Source organism: Mucor velutinosus, assembly GCF_035048745.1.
Source record: "Mucor velutinosus strain NIH1002 chromosome Unknown tig00001575, whole genome shotgun sequence".
Taxonomy (NCBI): domain Eukaryota; kingdom Fungi; phylum Mucoromycota; class Mucoromycetes; order Mucorales; family Mucoraceae; genus Mucor; species Mucor velutinosus.
Window position 1 is genome coordinate 101311 of NW_027041916.1, and position 22233 is coordinate 123543.

Below are 22233 nucleotides of genomic sequence, written 5' to 3' on the forward strand. Positions count from 1 at the left end.
AAATGAGGTTTTCAGCGAAAATAGCCATATTTTGCATATGAAAACCTCATAAAAGTGGTTTCAGAGGTTGCTTTGGATCGAGAGAAACATTTTGATTCAAGATATACCATAGTAAAAGTCTTCATTTTTGATGTCAAAAATGCGATCGTTTGTTTTTCGATGAAAAGCATAAGGGGTACCTCATGCTTTTTGATCAATTTTTGGCTATGTTTTTTGGGTCTTCAAAAAGTTGAGCAAAGGTGCCAGTAAGCAAGTGCTAGCCGAGAGCAATTGCTTGGTGCTATTCTGACAGTCTAAAACGGCCTCCAACATGGGAAATTACTGCTCACATACACTAAATTCTGCATTCTTTTGAGTCGTCAGAGGTAATGCAAGCATGTTGCTTACCTGAACTGACTTGTTTCCATTGATACATATGTAAGCCGTCGCAGAAGAGTCAGATCCATGGTTACAGACAGCCCACGGAGAATTCGCACGTGAAAGTGGAAGGTTAAATAGTGAAATTTCATTGATTTTTACTTTTAGCAAGATTCCCATCCAAATTTACCCATTCACACAACTCAAGTCTACTTCAGCTAGACAAGGAAACCATGTGTCATCCTAAATGGCCACTCTGCTAGAATCATCTGGATTTCAAGTTGATACATGTATCTCAAGGTGCGCGCGCTTAACCGAACATGCCAATCGTATTCATAGCTTTTGGTTGTGGGAAATAATTACATACAAATGTCAGCATATAAATATTCGCTTCTCTTTTTTTCTCTTTTTCCCCTTTCTTCACATTATGTCTACTCAAAAGCCATTTCCAACAGCAACTTCAGACAGTGGATTTCGTCAAGTAAATTCAGTTTTGCCTCCATTTTGACTTGAAAATCACCAACAATGACGCTCTGTATCATCATAGGAACCACCTCAATTGAAGAATCAATACCAAGATGATATTGTCTTTAAAAACATTCTAAAGAAACTGCTGCCAGCTTCTATGTTGAGTGATATTGAACCTGACCTCACTCAATTTGGCGAGAGAGTCATCACAGGTATAGTTTGATCATGTGCATTCTTTGAGAATCGCAACTAAAGGCATTTCCACCAGACATTGCTGCCATGGGTGAAGATGTCGAGACACCCAACAATTATCCACAACTCAAGCAGTACGATGCTTGGTGTAGACGAGTCGATGAGATCTCTACAGCCCAAGGATGGAAAGACTTGAACGATGTTGCAGCTAAAGAGGGGTAACATAATGAGTTGTTGCTGAGTTCCTGAATTGCATATGCTAATTCAAAAATGTAGTTTGATTGCCATTGCCTACGAGCGCAAATACAACGAGTATTCGAGAATCTATCAGTTTGCAAAGCAATACCTCTATGCTCCTTCATCTGCCATGTACTCATGTCCTCTTTCCATGACAGGTAGGCTCACAATGGTAATTCATGCATTCTACCGGCTGACATTATTGCTCTATTAGATGGTGCCGCACGTGTGCTTGAGCTGCTGGGCACTCAAGAAATGAAGGATAAATATTATACTCGCCTGATTAGGTAATATCGTATTGTACTTACATTGGTGATCTGATCTAATCTCCAGTATTTTTGCAGCCGTGATCCCGCTCTATTTTGGACTAGTGGCCAATGGATGACAGAACGCCCTGGTGGTAGTGATGTAGGTCAATCCGAGACGCAAGCCGAGCTTGTTGATGAAAAGACAAACACCTGGTCAGTTTCAGGCTTTAAATGGTTCTCTAGTGCTACAACAGCTGACTTGACGATGCTTTTGGCTCGTACAATTGATCCCAAAGAGGGCACTGTGAAGACTGTATGATTGCTACGATACAATAGCTAGACTTAGATCATTGACCTCTTTTGATATAGGGAAGCAAAGGTCTGTCTCTTTACATTGCAGAAATGAGACAACCTGATGGCCAATTGAACGGTGTCAGAGTGCATCGCCTCAAGAACAAATACGGTACAAAAGGCTTACCCACTGCCGAGCTGCAATTGTCTGGCATGAAGGCAACTTTGGCAAGTATTCATTTGAGTATTGCTCGCAAGCAAGACGATAATAACAGTTGAAATAGCTTGGTAGACCTGGCCGTGGTGTTCCCAATATTGCATCTATTCTTAATATCACTCGTATCTATGCCTGTTTGGGCGTTGTTTGCGCTCTTCGTCGTTCTCTTGCCATTGCCAAAGATTTCGCATACAAGCGCCGTGCTTTCAACAACTCGTTAGACAAGACTCCTCTGCACATTACAACACTTGCTCAGCTGGAACTCATATTCCGTGCAGGTGCTCAGATCTCATTCTACGCAATTGAATTACTGGGCCGCACTGAATGTGTTCAAGACAGCAAGGAAGATGCTGCCATTCTTCGTTTCTTGACCCCCATTGCCAAAGCCTATGTCTGCAAGATTGGAGTCAATGCCTGTAGCGAAGCCATGGAAGCATTAGGTGGCCAGGGCTACATGGAGGAGATTGGCATTGGCCGTCAACTTCGCGATGCTCAAGTCAATACTATCTGGGAAGGTACAACCAACGTCTTGGCCATGGATGTGATTCGCGTCATCAAAGAAACCAAAGGCCAATGTCTTGGCACGTTTGAAAAGGTATGTCGCCTAGGCTGCAAGAGTGTAAACTGTTGCTGATTTCACTGTAATAGATGATTAGAGAAAAGGTTGATCGCTCTGTAAAGGCATCATCTTGCTTGGCAGATGCAGCAAAATCAATTGATCTCGCCTTGAATAACATCAAACAATTCTTTGCCCAATCAATGCGCAACAAGCTGGAGACAGAGGCCAATGCCCGTCAATTGACATTTGCCTTGGGAAGAATACTTGCCGGTGCTTTGTTCCTGGAGCAAGCTGCTTTTGATATCACACAAAACAATGAAGGTGCCGAGGAGGATATTATTGTGGCCAACAAGTGGTGTAATGCCCGTGAATTCACCCAACCTTTAATTCCTACCAATGCAGATACCATTTCCGATGAAGCCAAGATTGTGTTTGGTGCCAGCGCAAAGATTTAAGTCAATAAAAGCATAATCTCATTAAGCTGATTGCTTTATTACGAGATCCGGCTACGTACAGAAAATTGATGATTTATATTGTTGTTTTTTTTTTTTTTTTTTTTTTTTTTTTTTTTTTTTTGCATCTTTCGAAGCAAGTGTTCTTTAGTTTTCCATGAACGTAAAAAAGGTATAACAAGACGCTACTGTGAACTACCGTTCTTGAAAAAAGCACAGTTTCTGTCATTCATTTTTGGCAAGCTGTTCAAATAACCACTATTTACCAACTGCAGCATCGTCTTGTTTGTTCTTTGTGGTATTTTTCTTGTATTCGCTAAAGCCAACAACACCAGTTTTGAGATCTTTGGCAATGGCAATGACAGCTGTATTCAAAACATCGTCGTCAGACGCAAAACAGAACACGCTTGATGCGCCTGCTCTGAGCCTTTGCTCTGCGAGCCCTTCGACCCACTGTCCATGGCTTTTGGCGGAAACAATAGTTCCAAGTGGATTGTTTCGGGAAGTAGCCGCTCACAGAATCTCATTGATCTCGGTTGGTAGGAGCAGGGTCTCTGTGGCATCAACTGCTTTGGGATTACAGCCCATGTGAATTGATCTGATAGTCTTGGTAATGTTTTGATTATACTGAAATCGAAGAGGCAGAGCGAGAGGGTTTGATATCTTGGTATTCAACAGATTCATTCCGTGGATTCCACTATTGGCAACGATTCTTGGTGATGAGAGCAAATTATCTTGCTAGTTTTTGATGCTTCTGAGGATGTAAAGCATTAGTACCAAAGTAAAATTGCTTCTTGAAGAACACATATGTTGTAATGACGGAAGAACAAGTAAAAAATTAATGGAATATTGCTGTTTACTGGTATACTTTATGTGGCTGACTCATTTAGTCCGTATAGTATACGTTTTGAAGCACAATGATACCAGATAAATATAGCTGACGGCAGCTGCTACAATCAAAAGATGCTTCATAGACAAAGTTGCGTCTGAAATTGACTTTCCATTACTAACAATTGACAGATTTTAGTATACACCTTCCAGTAGGATGGCTCCTATATCTTCTGTGCCTTGACATTTGGCTCATGCTTGTTAAGAGGTTTCATTTGTTGGGTAGATGGCAAGCCTCTTTGCATTACTGATTGCTCTTTTGACTCGAATCAATCTAGACCGATAATTTGTTTTCTCGAATAAACACTAGAGTGAAAAAAGAAAGACAAGATTGAATCCAATATGGATATTTGACTTGCAAAGGATGTGTTTATTAAATGATAAAATGCTATGTTGTATGTATTTACATATGGTATGTGAGTAAAAGTGTAGATATATGGATACGCTGGAAGTCATCTTGACTAGGACCATTGAGACAAGACGAATACAATAGCAGCAAAGAGTGTCCAGCGATTAAAGAGGATGGGTAAAACAGAGGGTTGTCTGATGGAGGCTGTATAAGGCTCGTAATGCGGTGGAGGCACTTTGGACTTGTTGTTGCTAGGCAAGAGTTCACGCTTATCCAATACATGCTGGACGAGTTCTTCTACAGATGAAAATTCTCCTTCCTCTTCATCTTCAGTAAGTACATCAGTGGCATCTGTCTCGGAGAAGGCGGCATCGTCACCACTAAAATCCTCCTCCTCTTGCACCAGTTGGGGTAAATCAGCTTCCTCTACATTACTAGCAACAGGTTCTTTCTCTTCAATGAATACAGCAGACTCCATAACAAAGCTCCTCGATATAGAAGATTGCACGAATGAAACAGCTTCTTGAATAGGGGTAAATTCAGTGGTATGATTGTCGCCACTCGTAGTCGAAGGGGCCGCAGCTTCGGTGGCAGCTGCATTTTGAAATGCATTTTGAATAGCGTGAGTAATGGCAGACGTGTCACAGTCAATGTCGTGTTGACTCATAGTGTTGTCGCTGTTGTTGTTGTTTGTATGTGAGGAAGAGGAAGAAAAAAGCGCTTTACGAATAATGGAATGAATAGCTGTTGAAATATCAGCAGAGGGCAATTGATCAGTTGATGATGATGCTGATAACATGTCATAGTCGTCATCATCCAGGTTACTATTTGTGTCCAATTGTAGACCATTTGAGATGGCTTCTGTGATTTTCTGTGTAGCCAGTTGAATAGCAGGTGTCAACATGTCTAAATTGGGTGCAGATGGTGTCATTGTCTTTTTGAGATTGCCAGAGGCAGGCTTCTTGGCGGTGGTTGATGAGGTCGATGTGGAGGGTCCACTTACAGGCATCTTGGAAGGTCTCATCGTGGCGCTGGCCTTGGCTTGGGCTAGTTCTTGCTCTAGTTTAGCAATATGAGCATCCCTTTTAACAAGAGCATCTTGTTGTTTGTCACTGGCAGCTTCCATTACTTGGATCATGTCTTGCATTGACTCCAACGTATTGGTCATTTTGGCCATCTGCTTGTTGTGTGCTGTTACTTGTGCTGCAATGCCTTCTTCACAGCGAGCAACTACATCTCTCATAGTGGCATCATTCTTCAAGTCCTCTGAAGTAATATTGGACAGTCGAGCATACTAAAGAAAGTATGTTAGATCAGATACCAGCGAATCAAAGCTTTATATTACCATGTCACTGCCTTCTCGGCCTTCATTACTGCCATGGTCTTTGGAGCTGGTCAGGATCAAACCCAACAAGTTGGTCAATCTTTCCCTAGTTTCAGCTTCCAACTGTTGGATAGACATCAGTACTACTATTTCATCATTGCTCGAAAAGAGTCCTGCTTACATCATTTTTCTCTTGCATCTCTGTTTGTAGTTTGGCAATCTGCAAGAGGCAGTTTTGTAGCTCTGAATTATCCAGAATCTACACTGAAAGTGTCAGTCTTTTCAAACATAATGTTGCCTTGATGCTTTACTTACTCGGGTCATTTTGGCTGCAGTTTTGACCAATTTTGCACGCTGAGCAAATCGTAGTGTGTTGAGTGACTCATCTTTAGAGGCAAACGTTGGATTGATGGTGCAAATGACAGAGATTCTTGCATTGCCAGACAGAGCAGCCTGTAAGATACGAGTCAGTTTCGAGTTTCGAAAGGGAATATGAGAAGCGCTATTTTGTGTATTTCGTTAGCATGTGATGTTGTTTTAGTTGGGCGTATAAATATTTACGGCTCATTGCTTGTGAGTTTGGAGATAACGTTTCCTAGGGTTAGCAAACTCTTGTTGATGTAGGCGCCTTCCTTTCTTCGTTCTACATCGGTAGCTACTTTTTCAGAACCGGCCAAATCAATCAGATTCTATATAGCTCGCTACAGTGTGAATATCCATGTTGTATTTAGAATCCATCAATGAGGTTGTGTACATACCAACTGAGATAACCGGACACCTCTATTAGCACTAGTTGGGATTCCCTTGGAGCGGCTCTCAATGACCAGTTGGAAGATGGTGTGCGATCGACTGCTGCGTACATTGTAATCTGTTGCACTGATATGTCGGTTGCCTTCGCCTTCTCTGATGCAGTTCATCACTTCTTCTGATGTCTTGACAATGACTTCTTTGAGATTACGCACATAAACACCTTTCTATCATGAGGCATACAAGGTGAGATGTTGCTGCAGCGAGTCGTGTCAATACAACCATACCTTGTCTTCAATGATCTCGGGGCTTGTATTCTCGACACATAGCAAATCCTTGATCTTTTCATTGTAGATTTCCATGTAAGACACTCGCAGTAGATACTCTCTTCCATTGGTATCCTGGTCTCTAGTCAGTCAAGCAATCAATTGATCCTATTGCATTGCGAACTCACCTCTTCAATGTAGGAAAAGACGTCTTGCACTGCACGGGGTATGACGCCCGGCTCCTTTTCGGTACCTGAAGAAGAGAGATATTAGCATTCAGCTCAGGTACATGATGTTTAGTAGCAAAATTTCAACATACCCATCTATGTATATACATTTTAATGGTGGCAGATGAAAGGAATAGTTAAACATCGGATATTAATATGATTCATTATGCATAGATAATAGAAATATTATAATAAGTACCATTGTCTAGTTTTAATGAAAAATGATTAATTCAAACTATAATGAATAGAGAAGGAAAAACAAGAGAAATAAGCAACATCCACTTACATAAGTCTTTCCGCTGGCTGTCTGACCATACGCAAATACAGTGCCTATGCAACGCTGATGTTAGCTACTATGAAAGAGACATTTACTGCTGAAATGCATACCATTGTAACCCATCATGGCGGATCTAATATAGCAGTAATAAAATATTTGACATCAGACATATGAGGTGTAAAAATATGATCAATCATTATCAAACATACCTCACAAGATCGAGGATACCAGCCTTGTACATCTGCGCATTGTCAGTACCCATTACAACATTGTCTTCAAGGAGGAGGGGCAAGAAAAGGGGAGGGGGGGGGGAAGAAGTCAGTAACAAAAAAAAAAAGGTTAAAAAGGAAAACAACAACAAATAGATACCATAGTAGAAGGCCCGAATACTGTTTGGAGTCTTCAATCTGGCTTGCTCAATTAATCCCTCTTCAGGACTGATTAACCAGCAAGGCTCTTCATCGTACTCTAGCTCTTTTTCAGATCGAGGTCTGCATCGTACCATGACCTGTACATTCTCTCGAATTGAGGTGGATCTTGTTGAAAATGAAGGTCGAAGCGAGGCTGAAGATGAGGATCTTGAGGAAGATGTGGTAGGGCTGGGATACGATGTGGTGGTGCTGTTCATTGGAATGGGTATGTTGCTTGAAAACTTGGCGGATGATTGATTCCATAATGGCGTGGCTGGCGGTGTAATAGGGCCGTCGCTGTGTGATGCTGTTATCATTTGGGATGAAAACGAGTGGAGAAAGAGAGAAAAGAAGAGAAAAGAAGAGAAAAAAAAAATACAGGAATAAAAAAAAAAAAAAAGGAGAGACTCTGTAGCACACAGCAGACAATACAGGCACATCCGGAACATATGCAAAGGGGCAACAACAAGATAGAGTGTTGCCATATGAACAGTCCCGTGCAACAACAGTGAGGGTCAATTGCAAATTCTAAATTACCAAGTCGACATGTCAATATGCAAAAACTGCACGCCGCTCAACCAAATCGTCCCTTTTACAAACAAGTATCTCGCTTTCTCCTAATATTCATATACACACTTTATTAGTCTTACTTTATACACAGTGATTAGGGTAATGGCTCGATATTAATTTTCTGTACATAGTCTTCAATGTTGGACACAATGCGCTGCGTGACATTACTGCCCTTGTTGGAGACGATTTGCAAAATGTCCAGCTACAGAACATACAGAGCATGAGCGAAAAAAAAAGGGGGCCCTGTATACAGCATGCAAGGAGAAGATGGATACTTACTGTCATTTCCCAATTACCAAGAATATCCACATGATCGCCAGCCTTTGAGCCACCTCGCACATCCAACTTGCTATCGCTTTGCTCGTGCAAATACTCTTTGACGACAACTGGACTATGTCCTGGATTATACAAATCAGCGTGCTTTGTCCAACCGCCAGAGGGCGCACACATGTAGCCCAAAGACAAGACTGGCACTGTGCCATCACTGTACCAATATGTATTTAGCATTGAGTCAGTCCATTCATGCCTCCATTTTATGCTCTCTTACCCATCTGCAAATCGCACACCCATCTCCACTCCTCTAGCAGGTTCATGCATAGCACCATCAATATACTATAGAAGCAATGAATAAGATGACAGAGCGATGCGTTGCTTATATTGACTAAAATACCTACAATGGGAGGTGCCTGGGGCATGTTCTCATCGTTATGTTTGTCGCTTTGACCTGATTGCTTGATGCTCTTCTGGACAACTGCATTCATAAACTCCTCCTCCTTAATATCCGTGCCATTCAGCAGGGCAGACACATCAATGTCGCAATCTACATCGCTGTCCATGTCTGGCTTGTTGATGTCATCTTTGGCTCTGGTATAGTAGTAGCTTCTCTCAGTGGGTAAACCAACACCGTAAAGACAGTAAATCTTCATGCTGGGTGCTACACAGAAAAAGGGAAAAAGTTGTTATACCAAGGCATTGCACCACACATATTTATACTATCATACCTATGGGTAATTGCGATTCTAAAGGGTTCGACCACTTTCTAGAATCTTTGTTGTTCTGCAGCAACTGCTTCTTTGAGGTAGTGATCCCAAACGAGTAATTTGACTTGAGCATACGGCTGAAATCTGGCGTGCCTGTGATATGCAGCAGATCCAGTGATTCATCTGCGCTAAAGTTCTGATCAATGTCCTTGTTGACCATCTTCTCTGTCGTGTAGTTGTGGTCCTTTTCCTGCACAGTGGCTTCTCCCTCGTTTGTCTTGGTGAATGACAAAATATTGCCAAAAGAGTGGTGCTGCGAATTCTCCTCATCGTCAGGCGCAAATGTCTGGTTTCCCCAGATCGTCTCGCCTCCTTTGAGTAACATGGAACTGCCTCCACTCCAGGTTCGCATCAGACTGGCTCTTTCGCGTCTAGAAAAGAACTTCTCCAACAGGTAAGCGCCGAAACTGCCCAGCGACATGGTGTCTCTTGTCTCGCCTGACAACATGGCTGTCAATGCCTTGGGTACGCCTACCATAGGGCCTGCAATGTTGACAAACGACGCAATGTGTTGTTCTGTCCAATCATCACCTCGATTACCTCCTTCTGGACTCTGTGCCCACCTCAAGAAGTAAGGAAACATGGAAGATCCTAAAAGACAGCCTGATGAATACCCTTTCGCTCACGATATCATGACTGTGGCTATAGTTCGTTTTACCCATTGAGTGTGTAACAATTACGGCAGGAACGCCAGATCCCTTTTTCGAAATTTCAATCATGGACAGCAATTTAGAGAAATACTGGTCCCTGGTCTCGAGATTGGAGAAGGACAATCGCCAGTCGTAACTTGCTAGATGCATGTTGTTGTTGTCATAGCCAATGTAGGCCAGATTTTCAATGATTTTGGCCCAGATCCAGTAGCTGCAAATTCACATGTTTATCAGTAAAAATCAGCCTGTGGATCAGTCGTTCATACACACCCAGTTACAAAATAATCAGCAGCGTCCAAGCCTACATGTCTTGTTTAGGCTCTATTGTATATGAAACGCACTTCACCCCCCCCTTTTTTTTTTTTTTTTTTTTTTTTACTACTATACCTTGAGCAGCGCGGATTTTGATACCAGGAGGATCCAAACCTGTGACAGGATCAAGTTTCAAATGTTCTGTCCACAATTCTTTATCTAGCAAAACCGATCTAAACATGGCTTATCCCACATAAAACTGTTTAGCAAGAGCTCTCTTTTTTTGTTTTGTTTCGATAAAACAACATGATACGTTACTGGTAGTCCCCCACATTCGCTTTCGAAAAAAGCGTTTTGACTTTTCCAACGTGCCCCAACTCTCTAGGCCGGATGAAATGATGCCTGGGATCAAGACGACTGGAAAATGCGGCTTCAGATCCAATGCCTCTCTGTACTCCAATGCAGGCATGAATGGCTGATCGCTGGATGGCGTTGGTGTAAAAAAGTTCGTGACATTGCCAAACAGCTCGTCTACCATGTCTGTTACAGGCATGATCCTGTCCCAATCCATTTCAGACAGCTGAAGCGATAAATAGGATTGCAAATCATTGAGATGCGTTTGAGCTACAGGCGTTGTCGATGCGCCATAAGCTGCAATCAGACCTACAGAAAGACCAATGATGAAATGGAATCGCTTTCGTTTCCAAATAGGCAGCTTCTCGACTTGAAAGATGATACTGTCTGCTAGAATGTCTTCAGGCTGCTCTTGCTTATTGTTGTTGGTGTATCGCAGAACTTTGTCCAATGATGTCGTAGATGAGCCTGATACAGACGTCTTTCGATGATTCTCGTCGTTGGTAAACTTGAAGCCTTGTCTCTTTTTGAGCAGCATATTTTGTTTGTAGTGGAACTGAAAGATAAAAGGAGAAAAAGGAAAAAGGTACAACAAAAGGTAGCATTTAAATAGGGAACAATAATGACCTCAATACATCACCCGACATGTGCCTGAGTAACCTATCTACTAGTGATTTTCAAATGTTTCCCCCCAGTACATTTGCATATAGATGGCATTGGCTGGTGCGCACCCCTCTGATGGCTGCAGTATGTAGCCAGATAATGTCTCTGCTATCTTGTTGCTCTCATATACATATATACAGTGTAACATGTCTTGCCATTTCCTACTCATCCTACACGGCCATGACGCGTGATGCATCCCGCAGATCAAAGCGTAAAAGATGGCAGACGTGTCAGATGTCGAACCATTGTCGAATTTGTAGTGATAATCGCTCTCGACGTCATTTTCCTTCCAACCATCAAGCGTATCTGTGCAGCCCTATAGGAAATTCACTTCTTTCAACGTATGTGTGTGTGTGTGTGTGTATGTGTGTATGTGTGTTTATACAGTTTTATTAGTCAATAATCTATTTTTTGTTGGATTTGAAGGGTACAGAGAAAGCAGAGAGTAACAAGCGACCATCGGTGTTTGTGTAAGCAGTTGTATTGAAGATTACATCGAAGCCAGTCATCTTGGGATAGACATCAAAGGAGCCTTCAATTTCAGGGAAAAGAGCAAGAGCAGATGGAGGGAAGCCAAGTGCAATATTGCCATTACCATCACCTGCTGTCATTGAGAGACCAGGCCATTCTTTTAAACGAGGAAGCACGATTTCGACCAACTTGTCCATGAACTGATACATTTCCTCACCACGAAGTGTCACTTTAACACCCACAGGCATACCCTCACTAAAAAGTATCCATGTCAGCATTGTACACACATACACACTCCATTCCTAGCTGCCATCTTACCGCAATTTCCAATTAGCCACAGAGTTTCTTGCATAGACTACATCAGGTCGAATGCCTGTAATGCTTTGAAATGCCATAAAGGCAGATAATAAATGACTCTTGCTGTGAATAGAGTCCTTTACCATGGAATGAAGGGTGATTTTATCGAGAGTAGGAATGACTTTGGCGCTCTTGAGAGGTTGAAGAGGTTTGACAGGTTTACCACCCTTGCGAGTACGAACAGCGTCTGGTGAAAGAGCGGTGGATGCCTTGGTTTCTGTTGCTGCTGCTGAAGCATCCAATGCCTTCTTGATTTGAGCTTCAATGTCAGGATATCTGGAAGTGGGAGGTGCAACACGAGTGTGATCATAACCCAACACCATCAAATCTTCTGACAGGGTACTGTCGTAATATTCTTTGAGTCGAAGCAAGCCATGAGAGCTGCCGGCAGGGGCTGCAGTGGCACTGAAAGCACGAACAGCCGCATGTTGACGACTGAATTGCTGTCTACAGACGTTTCTCAATAAGGATGCCACCATTGTGTCTCTATAGAAATTGTGATAATTTAAAGAAAAAAAAAAAAAAAAAAGAGAGGGCTATTTCTCCACACACAAGAATATGAGGTCCCCTCCCCTTGGATGGAAAATCTTGCACTGAAAATTATTTCGCACTCCATTGCTCTCTCAGCAACCCTGGCTTTATAAATGTTGAGAGTCCATACCACCTGCCACCAAAGAGTCACTCAATAGATACAGATGGCTTAGGTGGGGGTGTCTACTGATTCTGGCTAATAATTACAAAATGGCTTTATTTATATATGTAGAGTTTCTAGAGAGAGGGTCCACCAGCAATGACAATACCAGGTCCACGAGTGGATGAAAGTACCACATTTTGAATCATGGCTATCGAAAACGTAAGTCAACCGATCACGCCCGCCATAAATCATCAAATCTTATTACCTTTCAAATTGTTGGTCTTGCCAAATACTCTCAATTCCTCGAGGATGGCCTTGAGATTGGCTTCAATGTCCTCAGATTCGAAATTGACCTTACCAATGCCTTTGAAAAAAAAAAAAAAAAACACATTTAATGCCCCATATCCACACACATGCCACCACATGTCATTACCTGTGTGCAAAACACCATGCTTATCTGCCTTGAAATCAAATGAACTCTTGGATGTGCGAACGGTATTTGAGATATCATCAGTAACAGTGCCTATACATGTCCAATTTCTTAGCATGTCACATAAGAGGAATCTGCCATTTTCCCATAACCCTTACCCTTCTTGACAGTGGGCATTAAACCCTTTGGACCCAAGATACGAGCAATCTTGGTTACTGAAGGAAACATTTGAGGGGTAGCGATACATTTGTCAAACTTTAATTCGCCTGATTGCACCTTCTCAATCAACTCTTCACCACCGACAAAATGAGCACCAGCTGCCTTGGCCTCATCTGCCTTTTTACCAGTAGCAAATACCAAAATAGTGGCTTCTTGCTTGATACTCTTGGGTAAGACAAGTGAACCACGGATGAGTGGTGTTGATTTCTCGATTTTACATTGAACGTGGGCTTCTATTTGGTGACTGGGGTTACCTACTTCAAATGCTTTGAGGATGTTGACAGCTTGCTTCAGGTCGATAGCATCTGGATTCTCTCTAAGTGCTGCCTTTCTTTTGGTGGCGTAATTTCTCACTTGTTGAATAGCAGCGAGGCAACGTGCTGTGGTGGTAGTTGTACGTGCAAACATGATGGAAGTGGTAAATGTAGAAAAGAAAAAATAGAGAATGAGCACCGACCGACAGGGCTTATTGAGTATCCATCAAGAAATGGAAAAGCGGGGTTGTTTGGGTTGACTGCCTTCCATAAGGTAGTGATGCCTTTGTATATCAGCATTTCCACATCTGCTGGAAGGAAGACGTATACTATAAGTATCTACAGTAATAAGATGAATAGGAAATACTGTTTTTTTCGTTGTATGAAGACTAGACAATTAGTTTTGGGTTGTGAAAATGCTCTATCATGTTCATTTTGACACCTTTTAAAGTTGAAATGCCTTATTCTGCAGATCTACCATAAAAAATGGAGCCGAATTGTAGCTTATAATGATACTCTTCTTTTTAAATCTTCTTAAAAGCCTATTTTTTTTAACTGTGCCCAATGCAGGTATGCACCTCATAATTCACATACCCAAGACATGTTTCTATTGATACGAGTGTTTATGCTTTGGATAGCTCTTTACCTTCGCTTTGCTTCTGTGAGAACCAACCTGCGCAGCGGCAGCTCGTGCTACCAATTGCCCTAGTCCGTCTTATTTTAACCCTCTATTTGCATGAGAACCCTTCATGTTATATGTGGATCTAACTTTAATACAATGTTACGCATCCGTACACACGTAGATAATTCATATACGGGCAAGCAGCATACTGGTATTATCCCCTTTTCAGTCCTTAGTGTGCCTAATACAGCAAAATTTGAGTGCATTTGAGCTGCGTTTTCTCGCGTTCAAGGCCGTTTTAGATGGTCAGAATAGTACCAAACAGGTGCTCTCATCTGGCAGTTACTTTCTGACACCTTTGCTCAACTTTTTGGCGATCAAAAAAACATGGCCAAAAATCGACCAAAAAGCATGAGGTACCTCTCATGGTTTTCATTGAAAATCAAACAATCACGTTTTTGACCTTGATAATGAAGACTTTCATTATGGTATGTATGGAATCAAAATGCTGCTATCAATCTAACGTAACCCCTAAAATCATCTTTGTGGAACCTTGATATGTAAAATCTCGACTTTTTGGGCAGAAACCTCTTTTCATATTTTCATAAATTGCTCAATAAGTCTATTCAAAACATTCATCTTACTTTGTACCATTGGATGCGCCTTGAAAAGTACTTCACGAGTGTATTAGGAAGCATTGGATGATCATCACAGCTTATATAGTCGGATAGCTCAAAATAGTTTTTTTTTTTTTTTAAATTGTGTTTATTGATTGAGCCGCGTACACTAAGAGTAATAGGTCAGAGTGAAGAGGCGGGTGCAATTGAGAAATGAAAAAAATATAAATATAAATGGAAACTAAACTAAACTAACAAAAGGAACTATCTAACTATCTAAATTACAAGAGGGAATGGATTTGATCTTCATCCACTGTCTGTCGGACAGTGGAGTGGATATGTACCAGAATCGCCTCAGGGACAAAGATAGTGCCGTCAAAAACAAAGCGCATATGGGCTAGCCATATTTGAGACAGGGTGATGAGTAGGATTCTGTATGGATGGATGCCTTTGACTTGGGAGTACCAGATATCTGAAAAGTCCAGGGACAGAAGAGCCTCTTTGATGTCAGTGATGGACGTGGTGGGCCATAGGAACTCAAAAATGACGCCTTGCCATACCTTTTCTTTGGATGGACAGTCAAAGAGCAGGTGGCTGGCAGTTTCATTGGGAGACAAGCAGACAGGACAATTGTGGGACTCGAAAAATGCAGGCATCATGTAGTGTAATCTGCTTCTAGAAGGGATACAGCCTGCGATGAATCGGTATATCACATTACGTTGAATGTAGGTAAGAGACAGGGACCAAAAGAATTTCCAATTAGCAGCAGAGACATTTTGCAAGACCAAGGGCTGTTCCACCGACGACAGTACAGACAGACGAAATGTTTTGGCGGAAGCCTGAGCGTTTCTAAGAGATTGGCCATCGTGCAGACAAAATTGATCCACCAGCGGCGCAAAAGAGACTCCAGGATCTACTACAGGGGCTGGATTACACACTGGGAGGAAGTAGGGCTGGAATTTAAGAGTGCCAGATGCGAGGCCTCTGAACACTGTTGAAGGAGCTCTCTTCCACCTGAGGAGGGAAGGGTCACGAGTGTCTCTCCAATGTACAAAGTTAAGCCGGGCATCGTACTGAAATACATCAGAAACCATCATCTCTTTGACTTTAAGAGGAACAACCAGTGAGGAGGATGGAGGAACATAGAAAGCCGCCTGTAATGGAAGAGCCATGGCAGTTGCAGAATTGATCGGTGCCGCATCAAACAACTTAGGAAGATAGTCAACTGTACGATATAACATATCGACAGTTCCCGTGCGTTGCTTTTTCAACCCCTTAGTACGACGAGCAGAGGGAAATAGCAGCGGGATTTGATGGTGGGGGTAACCATTAACATTGCGAATGTGGTAGCTTAAGAGGTACGACACAGGATGGGAATCTATGACATCTTGATCTTGAACCAGTAATGGGTGGAGCCAACGAAAATACAAAGCTGAAGCTTGTATTTGGATGTCTACAACACCGAGACCACCTTTGTCCTTTGGTAGAGTCCACACCTTCCAAGGGATGACGGGGAAGATGTTTCTTCTCAAGAACTGAATAGCCAGAGAACGCAGCTGCTTGAAGTCAGCTTGAGTCAAAGGCGTAACACGCAGGATGTACCATAGCTTGGAGAGCAAAAGAGAGTTCAGCACTGTAGCCTTTCCAACGACCGACAGGGAGCGACCAGAATGAATCTGGATGGCAGTTTTGATCTTTGTTACCAAAGCACCCATAAAGTGAACTCGCTGAATCCTACTTTGGACGAGAGGAAATCCCAGATAGGTCAACGGTTCATCGTCCTCAACAGAATGGAGATGTGTGATACCCATTTGTGATAATGGACCATCCCACATATCCCATGTATCCCGACCAGACACTGAAAAGGCTTCCACCTTGGCATTATTGAACTTGGCGTTGGAGGCAGCACAGTAACGAGCCATATGGAGCTGTAACCGAGTCAAATCATTGGAGTCATGGATAAACACCAAAGCGTCATCAGCATAGCACAGGAGTTTTGTTCGTGCAGTACCCATCAAGTAGCCTTGAAATTGGCGATCATGCAGGATTGCAAGCAGAAAAGGTTCAAATGCCAAGTTGTACAGTACAGGAGAGAGAGGATCCCCCTGCTTCAAGCCTCGAAGTTTCGCCACTTCAGTTGACAGATGGCCATTGATGTTGATACGTATGAGGTTGTCACCCATCAACTTGGAGATACACTTGATAATAGGGCGAGGAAACCCAAATTTCCCCAATACCTTCCTCAAATATTCCAAGTTCACCCGATCGTATGCCTTTTCTTGATCCAGAAGAAGACCGATGTCATAATCCAAAGTGTTAAAGGAAGGATCATTTTCCTGTTGTTCAGCGATGGACCATTTCCGTTGAGCATCTTCCATTAGGAGCTGGCAGATCATTCCATTTTCAGCAATGAATCGACCAGGAATAAACCCAAGCTGATGTCGGCTGATCAAGTTGGAAGAGACTTCCATGATTCGACGGTTGATATTGCGAGTGAAGAGCTTGTAGTCTGAATTAGCCAGAGACAGAGGACGGTAGTTCTTCATTTCAGCTGGATCGCCTTTCTTGTAAAGCAGACACATGACGGATTCGTTCCAAGATGGCGGGAACTTACCCTTCTTTAAAGCTTCATTGTAGACTAATTGGATGAGATCATGGAACGGTGGAAATTTCATTACCAAGTACAGGATTTCATAAGGTAATCCATCAGGTCCAGGACTACTCAAACGACGAGTCTGCTTGCTATCGGTCAAGAGTTCCTCCACATCAATCGGCATCATCAATGATTCCTGCTGCTCGCTGTTGAGCTTCAAATGACCTGGGATGTTGCGAATTATAACACTGAGGGAGGTTGAATCCAGAGCCTCCGGTGTGAACAGTGAGGTGTAAAAGTTGGTAGCAATGTTGGAGATGCTAGGTTGATCTTGACATAGATCGCCAGTTGTAGGGTTCCTGAGTTCCACAATTGAACGACGATTTTCTCGAGACACCACAGAGCGCTTCAGGAAGCCTGGAGATTTCTCACCATGTTCCCGCCAAAATTTTCCTGCCTTCAAGATCTCTATTTCTGCAAGAGAGTGCTGGAGAGATTGAATCTGTTGATTAACCGTGTCCAAGCCTTGAAACACCAAGCCTCTTGTCTTCTTATGCCGCATCATCTTGTTTCTCTTTGATAGCAGTCGGTGTAGCTGTTGTTTCCGCCAGTTCAAATCCTCCATTTGATACTGTTTGATAAACATCTTTACTTCGGCTTTGATCCAATCCCATTGTTGTTGGGGAGTGGAGAAACGCTTGATTTCTGCCAGACGCGCCTCACTATCAATGAGGAATTCTGCCAATGCCTTCCTAAATGTTTTGTTGCAAGCCAAGAACGGATTTGCCTTCCAGTTACCAGGGCCACGGCCATTCGCATCTTGATATCGAAAAGAGAATCCCAAGAGTTCATGGTCGGTCCAGGCAGGAGACAGATACTGCTGGTTGGTGCTAGTGACTAGATGATGGGCGTTTGAACTACAAAAGATGTAATCCAGAATCCCTGAATTGCTTCCACTATGCCATGTGTTGTGTTTGTCTTCCCCAAAAACGTCAATAAAGTAATCATCGAGTAGATCGGTCCATTCTACTGGTGCACTGGTGAGGGTGCCATCGACTCGACGATCCTTGTACTGGTAGTTGAAGTCTCCCATGATAAAGACGGTGTTTGTTGTAGTAGTAATAGTTTCTTTGACAATTTGTGTGCCAATGAGTTCTGAATAGAACGCTGATCGGTCGGTGTGAGCGGACGCACGACCGTAAATATTAAGTATTGTTGCTATTGGTGGTGAATTGGGTGAATTTTCCAGGTCTCGAGTAAGATGAAGGGAAGCCAAGATAAATCGACCCCCATCAATGCCTTCTGAGATGTGTTTGAGTGAGTAATGAGTGTTGAGGGAAATGATGCCGCAATGTTGAGTCCAAAGACTCGACTTGCAAGTAAATTGAGTGTTGAGTATGTCTATAAATGTGTTGTCTGTTGCATGTGTTTCTTGAAGCACTAAGATGTCATATCCTAATGTTCGAAGATATCTAATAAATTGTTGTCTTTTTTTGGTGTTATCTGTTTTTTTTAGGCCACGGCAATTGAGGGTGGCTATTTTCACTGTATTTTGCTGATTAATCATATTAATGTTGGGGAGGTGAAGGAGGGCCTGTCAAGCCGAGTTGATGTCCAGTCTCTACTTCATTAGATGCAGCTTGTTGTTTGGCAGAACTAACATCATCCGCGCCATTAAATTTACCGATCTTCTTCGCAGGGCGTTCAGGGCGCTCCTCTCGTTCATTAGCAGAATGGGTAGAAGAGTCGTACATGATAATATCATTGGAAGCCCCTTTCCCATCGACTTCTTTAACTTGGAGTTTTGGAAGATCATCCATTTGAACATCTCTATCAACTACCTGCTTTCTAGCACCTGTTTGACTATCAGCGTCACCTTGAGTGCTACCTTGCTGGGTAGCAGTAGTTCGATTATCGGAATCACCTTGGGAACCACCAGATGCAACATCCTGGCCTTTTCCTTGGGCATTACCTTTGTTTCCAACTGGAGCACCACCAGGAGTTACTTTGGAGCCACCCTGAGTACCCTTTTTACCCTCTTTGGCCACCTGAGAGCCCTTTCGGGGTTTGGCAGGAGTGTTTTCCACCGCACGGACCTTGTTTGGGCTGTCATTGCGACTGCAGTTCTTCACCACATGTCCAGTTTCATTGCAATGATGGCAGCGGACCCACTTCTTGTAGTCAGGACAATCAGCCCGACAGTGTTCAGAGCTCTGACAATTACGACAGAAAGCCGGCATTTGATCCCATTGGAGTAAAACTTTTCTTTGATCCGAAGCTGTCAAATCCCAGACAATGACACGACTGAGTTTCTCCAAATGGCGATGACCAGGGCAAGATTTCCCAACGGGATGTAACTCTTGACATTCATAACCAGGGCTGGAAGGAACCGTTAGATTAAGTGTAGCATAACCTTCTCCTTGATAGATCCCATCAGTTCTCGAGATGCCGTGATCCAAGACATCCCCGAACGCAGAAAGTCGGGCAGCCATTTCCTCCTTCAACTGAAGGGCCGGCAAGAAAGGAAGATTCTCCAGGGTCAGTTTCACAATCGTAGCATCAGCATGGTACGAGGCAAACCCTTTCACAAAGGTGCCATCCTCTAGAGTGATACCTTCTTCAATGAGAGTCTTACGACCTTCGCTGTTGGGCAGCCACATGGTTTCCAAGAAGGCATGGTTGAGGTAGTGTCGAGGTTGTTTCCGGTATCCAAGAAATTCTTCATACATGTCTTCAGCATTAGAGGCTTCGTTGAATTGAAGAAGAGCCTTGTTCAAGAGATTGCGATCCTTGATAGGTGTCAGATCGATGAAGACGGAATCCTGTTCCACGCCTTTGAGGAATGGACGGATAACCGCCTGAGGAGGTGGCGAAGTATCCCCATTGATGGCCTGTTGCGAGGCCTCTGCTTCCGTTACAGGTCGTTTGACGATAGTGGGATTGAAAGAGACGATGGATTGTTGTTGTCTGTTGTTCCCTTTGCGGCGTGAGTTAACCACATGAGTCCACAACAGTGGAGCCGCAGTGTCAGCTTGCGAGGAACGTTGATGTACTTGACTAGTGTCTGACATGCGAAAAGGGATGACAAAGTAAAATAGATTGACAAAATAGTTTTGTCAAGTCGAAATAAAACAAAATCTGTCCAATCTTGAACAGAAAAAAAAAACAGACGGAGTTTGAATCAACTTTGGCGGCCTCACTGCTGCTGGCTGACCTAAATGTCATTCTGATGATGACAATGATGGTTGCGGTACTGATTAAATGGGGACAATCAAAATGCATTTCTGATGAAAACAATCAGCAATTAGGATATAGATGTCAAGTTGAAAAATCAAAGTACTGCAATTGTCCGACAATTCAAAACTGACAAATGCAAGCAGAGATTCAACATGGAATACAGAAAGCTTCTCCGCGATTATCAACTTGGAAAGTTTGAAGAAAAAGCAGCAGGCGTACAGGCAAGCCAGCCTGTTGTAGGTTGTTGTATTCATTAGAGTATGCTAAATGCAACCGTATGGCCTTCTTGCTACTTTTTCTGGTGGTTGCTTGCCCTATGGTGCTCTATTTCTAGTGTAGCTGCTTTCTTTGGTTGCCTCTGGTGTGTGTTTGCTCTCTGGCGTTGTTAGTGCTTCATTATCTACTGGCATTTGCTTGTACTCTAGAGTGTGATACATGCATATGTTAATACTAAATTTTGACGTTAGCCATTTGCATCTACGCGATTATTAACTGATGAGTCTGATGCTGGTAACGCCACTAATGCTGCCAACGTCCATATTGACGACCGATTCACAGAAGGTATGTTCAAGCATTTTACATTATGAATATGGGGTCTAACGATTAAAATTAGTTGCCTACTCCGAAGGTCGTTAAAGAGAAAAGTATATACAAGTACCAAGCACCAGCGCAGAATATCATTTCATCTCTCACACCCAACATTCAAACAAGCGGCTTTGGTGTTCTGAAGGACTGTTTTGAAATCTGCATTGGGAAGAAGAATCAAGATAAAGCTACTGAAGAAATCAAGCAAGAGTTTATGGTTTGCATGAATGAACACAATTTGTACAAGTCTCTTAAAGAAGTACGCGATGATACCCATGACAAACACCTGATAATTTTCAGCACTCAGATCGCCTGCAGTTGAGGAAGGCAATCATGAAGCTATCTGAATCTAACGCGTTTGTACGCACAATCTATTCAATCCGCTTTGTTTGATTTCCCATTGAACTTGAACAAACCTAGTGACTTGAACAAGAGCAGCGACAAACGCAGCATTTTCTGTATAAAGTTTATTCTGAATTCTTGTAGTAATTTTATTCACCAAACGAAGCGTCTTTTTTTTTAAAATCTACAAAATGTGGTAATTATGCAATCCAGCACTGAATAAGAAGGGGAGGGGGGTATATAACTACAAGAAATATTCACTTGCATCATTGCTGGCCTTGTGCACACGGCAAGCAAAACACTTGATCTGTAGATTGGGAGTAGCTGTATATAAGAAAGCGTCAATAAGCCTGAAATCATTCATAAGCATCGCGGGAAAGTAGTCTTACTCGATATTTGAACAGGTGGAACAATATACATGTTGACATAGATTGCATTGTTGTAAGCAGTTTTGGCATAAATGATGTTCGCAATGATGACAACTATCATATGCCACTGCAGTAGAGCATTTATAGCATGCCACAGCTGTTGATAGTACTGGATTGCTGTTATTAAAGTATTGGTATGAAGGTCCTGGATCTGTTGTGGAGGGTGTCATTGGCGATTGCTGCGCTCGCATCAGCATGGCAAAGGTATGTCGAGCTACATTGATGCCACATTGAGCCGACATGGTTCACTGCCTGCTTGTTACTACACGTACCTGCTTGCTGCTTTTGTTCAGGATCTTCCTTGTGTTTCTGGCGTAGTAAATTGACCAAATCATCATCATCAAGACGTCGCTTGGTCATTTCTGAATGTGCAATGGTAAAGCAAATTGAAAGCGTGATGTTCAAC

At 42.6% G+C, this 22233-nt stretch overlaps 10 protein-coding genes across 10 annotated transcripts; 2 read left to right on the plus strand and 8 right to left on the minus strand.

Annotated features, from left to right (window-relative positions):
• Positions 1 to 784: 784 nt before the first annotated feature.
• ATC70_013282 (Cellulase domain-containing protein) lies at positions 785 to 3024 on the plus strand (the record flags this gene model as incomplete). The annotated part of the gene is made up of 9 exons (XM_064832446.1): positions 785 to 838; positions 905 to 1037; positions 1094 to 1235; positions 1294 to 1412; positions 1469 to 1541; positions 1599 to 1815; positions 1872 to 2021; positions 2078 to 2605; positions 2659 to 3024. 9 exons carry the CDS (start codon positions 785 to 787, stop codon positions 3022 to 3024), a joined length of 1782 nt encoding a protein of 593 aa, XP_064678705.1.
• A 255-nt stretch (positions 3025 to 3279) lies between these two features.
• Positions 3280 to 3705, minus strand: ATC70_013283 (uncharacterized protein; the record flags this gene model as incomplete). The annotated part of the gene is made up of 2 exons (XM_064832447.1): positions 3280 to 3484; positions 3539 to 3705. 2 exons carry the CDS (start codon positions 3703 to 3705, stop codon positions 3280 to 3282), a joined length of 372 nt encoding a protein of 123 aa, XP_064678706.1.
• A 665-nt stretch (positions 3706 to 4370) lies between these two features.
• On the minus strand, positions 4371 to 7826 carry HRK1_4 (serine/threonine protein kinase; the record flags this gene model as incomplete). Its single annotated transcript, XM_064832448.1, has 12 exons — positions 4371 to 5552; positions 5604 to 5705; positions 5764 to 5841; positions 5898 to 6084; positions 6144 to 6271; positions 6341 to 6556; positions 6617 to 6730; positions 6784 to 6848; positions 7109 to 7152; positions 7210 to 7232; positions 7309 to 7340; positions 7469 to 7826. 12 exons carry the CDS (start codon positions 7824 to 7826, stop codon positions 4371 to 4373), a joined length of 2529 nt encoding a protein of 842 aa, XP_064678707.1.
• A 347-nt stretch (positions 7827 to 8173) lies between these two features.
• On the minus strand, positions 8174 to 10913 carry ATC70_013285 (tRNA-5-taurinomethyluridine 2-sulfurtransferase; the record flags this gene model as incomplete). The annotated part of the gene is made up of 9 exons (XM_064832449.1): positions 8174 to 8281; positions 8359 to 8563; positions 8627 to 8691; positions 8754 to 9013; positions 9081 to 9710; positions 9778 to 9980; positions 10040 to 10070; positions 10157 to 10264; positions 10340 to 10913. The coding sequence occupies 9 exons, from the start codon at positions 10911 to 10913 to the stop codon at positions 8174 to 8176; spliced, it is 2184 nt and encodes a 727-aa protein (XP_064678708.1).
• A 529-nt stretch (positions 10914 to 11442) lies between these two features.
• Positions 11443 to 12345, minus strand: TRR1_2 (thioredoxin-disulfide reductase; the record flags this gene model as incomplete). Its single annotated transcript, XM_064832450.1, has 2 exons — positions 11443 to 11764; positions 11828 to 12345. The coding sequence occupies 2 exons, from the start codon at positions 12343 to 12345 to the stop codon at positions 11443 to 11445; spliced, it is 840 nt and encodes a 279-aa protein (XP_064678709.1).
• A 289-nt stretch (positions 12346 to 12634) lies between these two features.
• Positions 12635 to 13557, minus strand: ATC70_013287 (uncharacterized protein; the record flags this gene model as incomplete). The annotated part of the gene is made up of 4 exons (XM_064832451.1): positions 12635 to 12708; positions 12766 to 12864; positions 12934 to 13023; positions 13089 to 13557. 4 exons carry the CDS (start codon positions 13555 to 13557, stop codon positions 12635 to 12637), a joined length of 732 nt encoding a protein of 243 aa, XP_064678710.1.
• Positions 13558 to 14923: 1366 nt separating this feature from the next.
• ATC70_013288 (uncharacterized protein) lies at positions 14924 to 18328 on the minus strand (the record flags this gene model as incomplete). Its single annotated transcript, XM_064832452.1, has 1 exon — positions 14924 to 18328. The coding sequence occupies one exon, from the start codon at positions 18326 to 18328 to the stop codon at positions 14924 to 14926; it is 3405 nt and encodes a 1134-aa protein (XP_064678711.1).
• A 475-nt stretch (positions 18329 to 18803) lies between these two features.
• On the minus strand, positions 18804 to 20306 carry ATC70_013289 (uncharacterized protein; the record flags this gene model as incomplete). Its single annotated transcript, XM_064832453.1, has 1 exon — positions 18804 to 20306. The coding sequence occupies one exon, from the start codon at positions 20304 to 20306 to the stop codon at positions 18804 to 18806; it is 1503 nt and encodes a 500-aa protein (XP_064678712.1).
• Positions 20307 to 20624: 318 nt separating this feature from the next.
• On the plus strand, positions 20625 to 21108 carry ATC70_013290 (uncharacterized protein; the record flags this gene model as incomplete). Its single annotated transcript, XM_064832454.1, has 3 exons — positions 20625 to 20708; positions 20940 to 21033; positions 21086 to 21108. The coding sequence occupies 3 exons, from the start codon at positions 20625 to 20627 to the stop codon at positions 21106 to 21108; spliced, it is 201 nt and encodes a 66-aa protein (XP_064678713.1).
• A 535-nt stretch (positions 21109 to 21643) lies between these two features.
• On the minus strand, positions 21644 to 22187 carry RPN5 (proteasome regulatory particle subunit; the record flags this gene model as incomplete). The annotated part of the gene is made up of 4 exons (XM_064832455.1): positions 21644 to 21723; positions 21789 to 21894; positions 21938 to 22041; positions 22100 to 22187. 4 exons carry the CDS (start codon positions 22185 to 22187, stop codon positions 21644 to 21646), a joined length of 378 nt encoding a protein of 125 aa, XP_064678714.1.
• Positions 22188 to 22233: the final 46 nt, after the last annotated feature.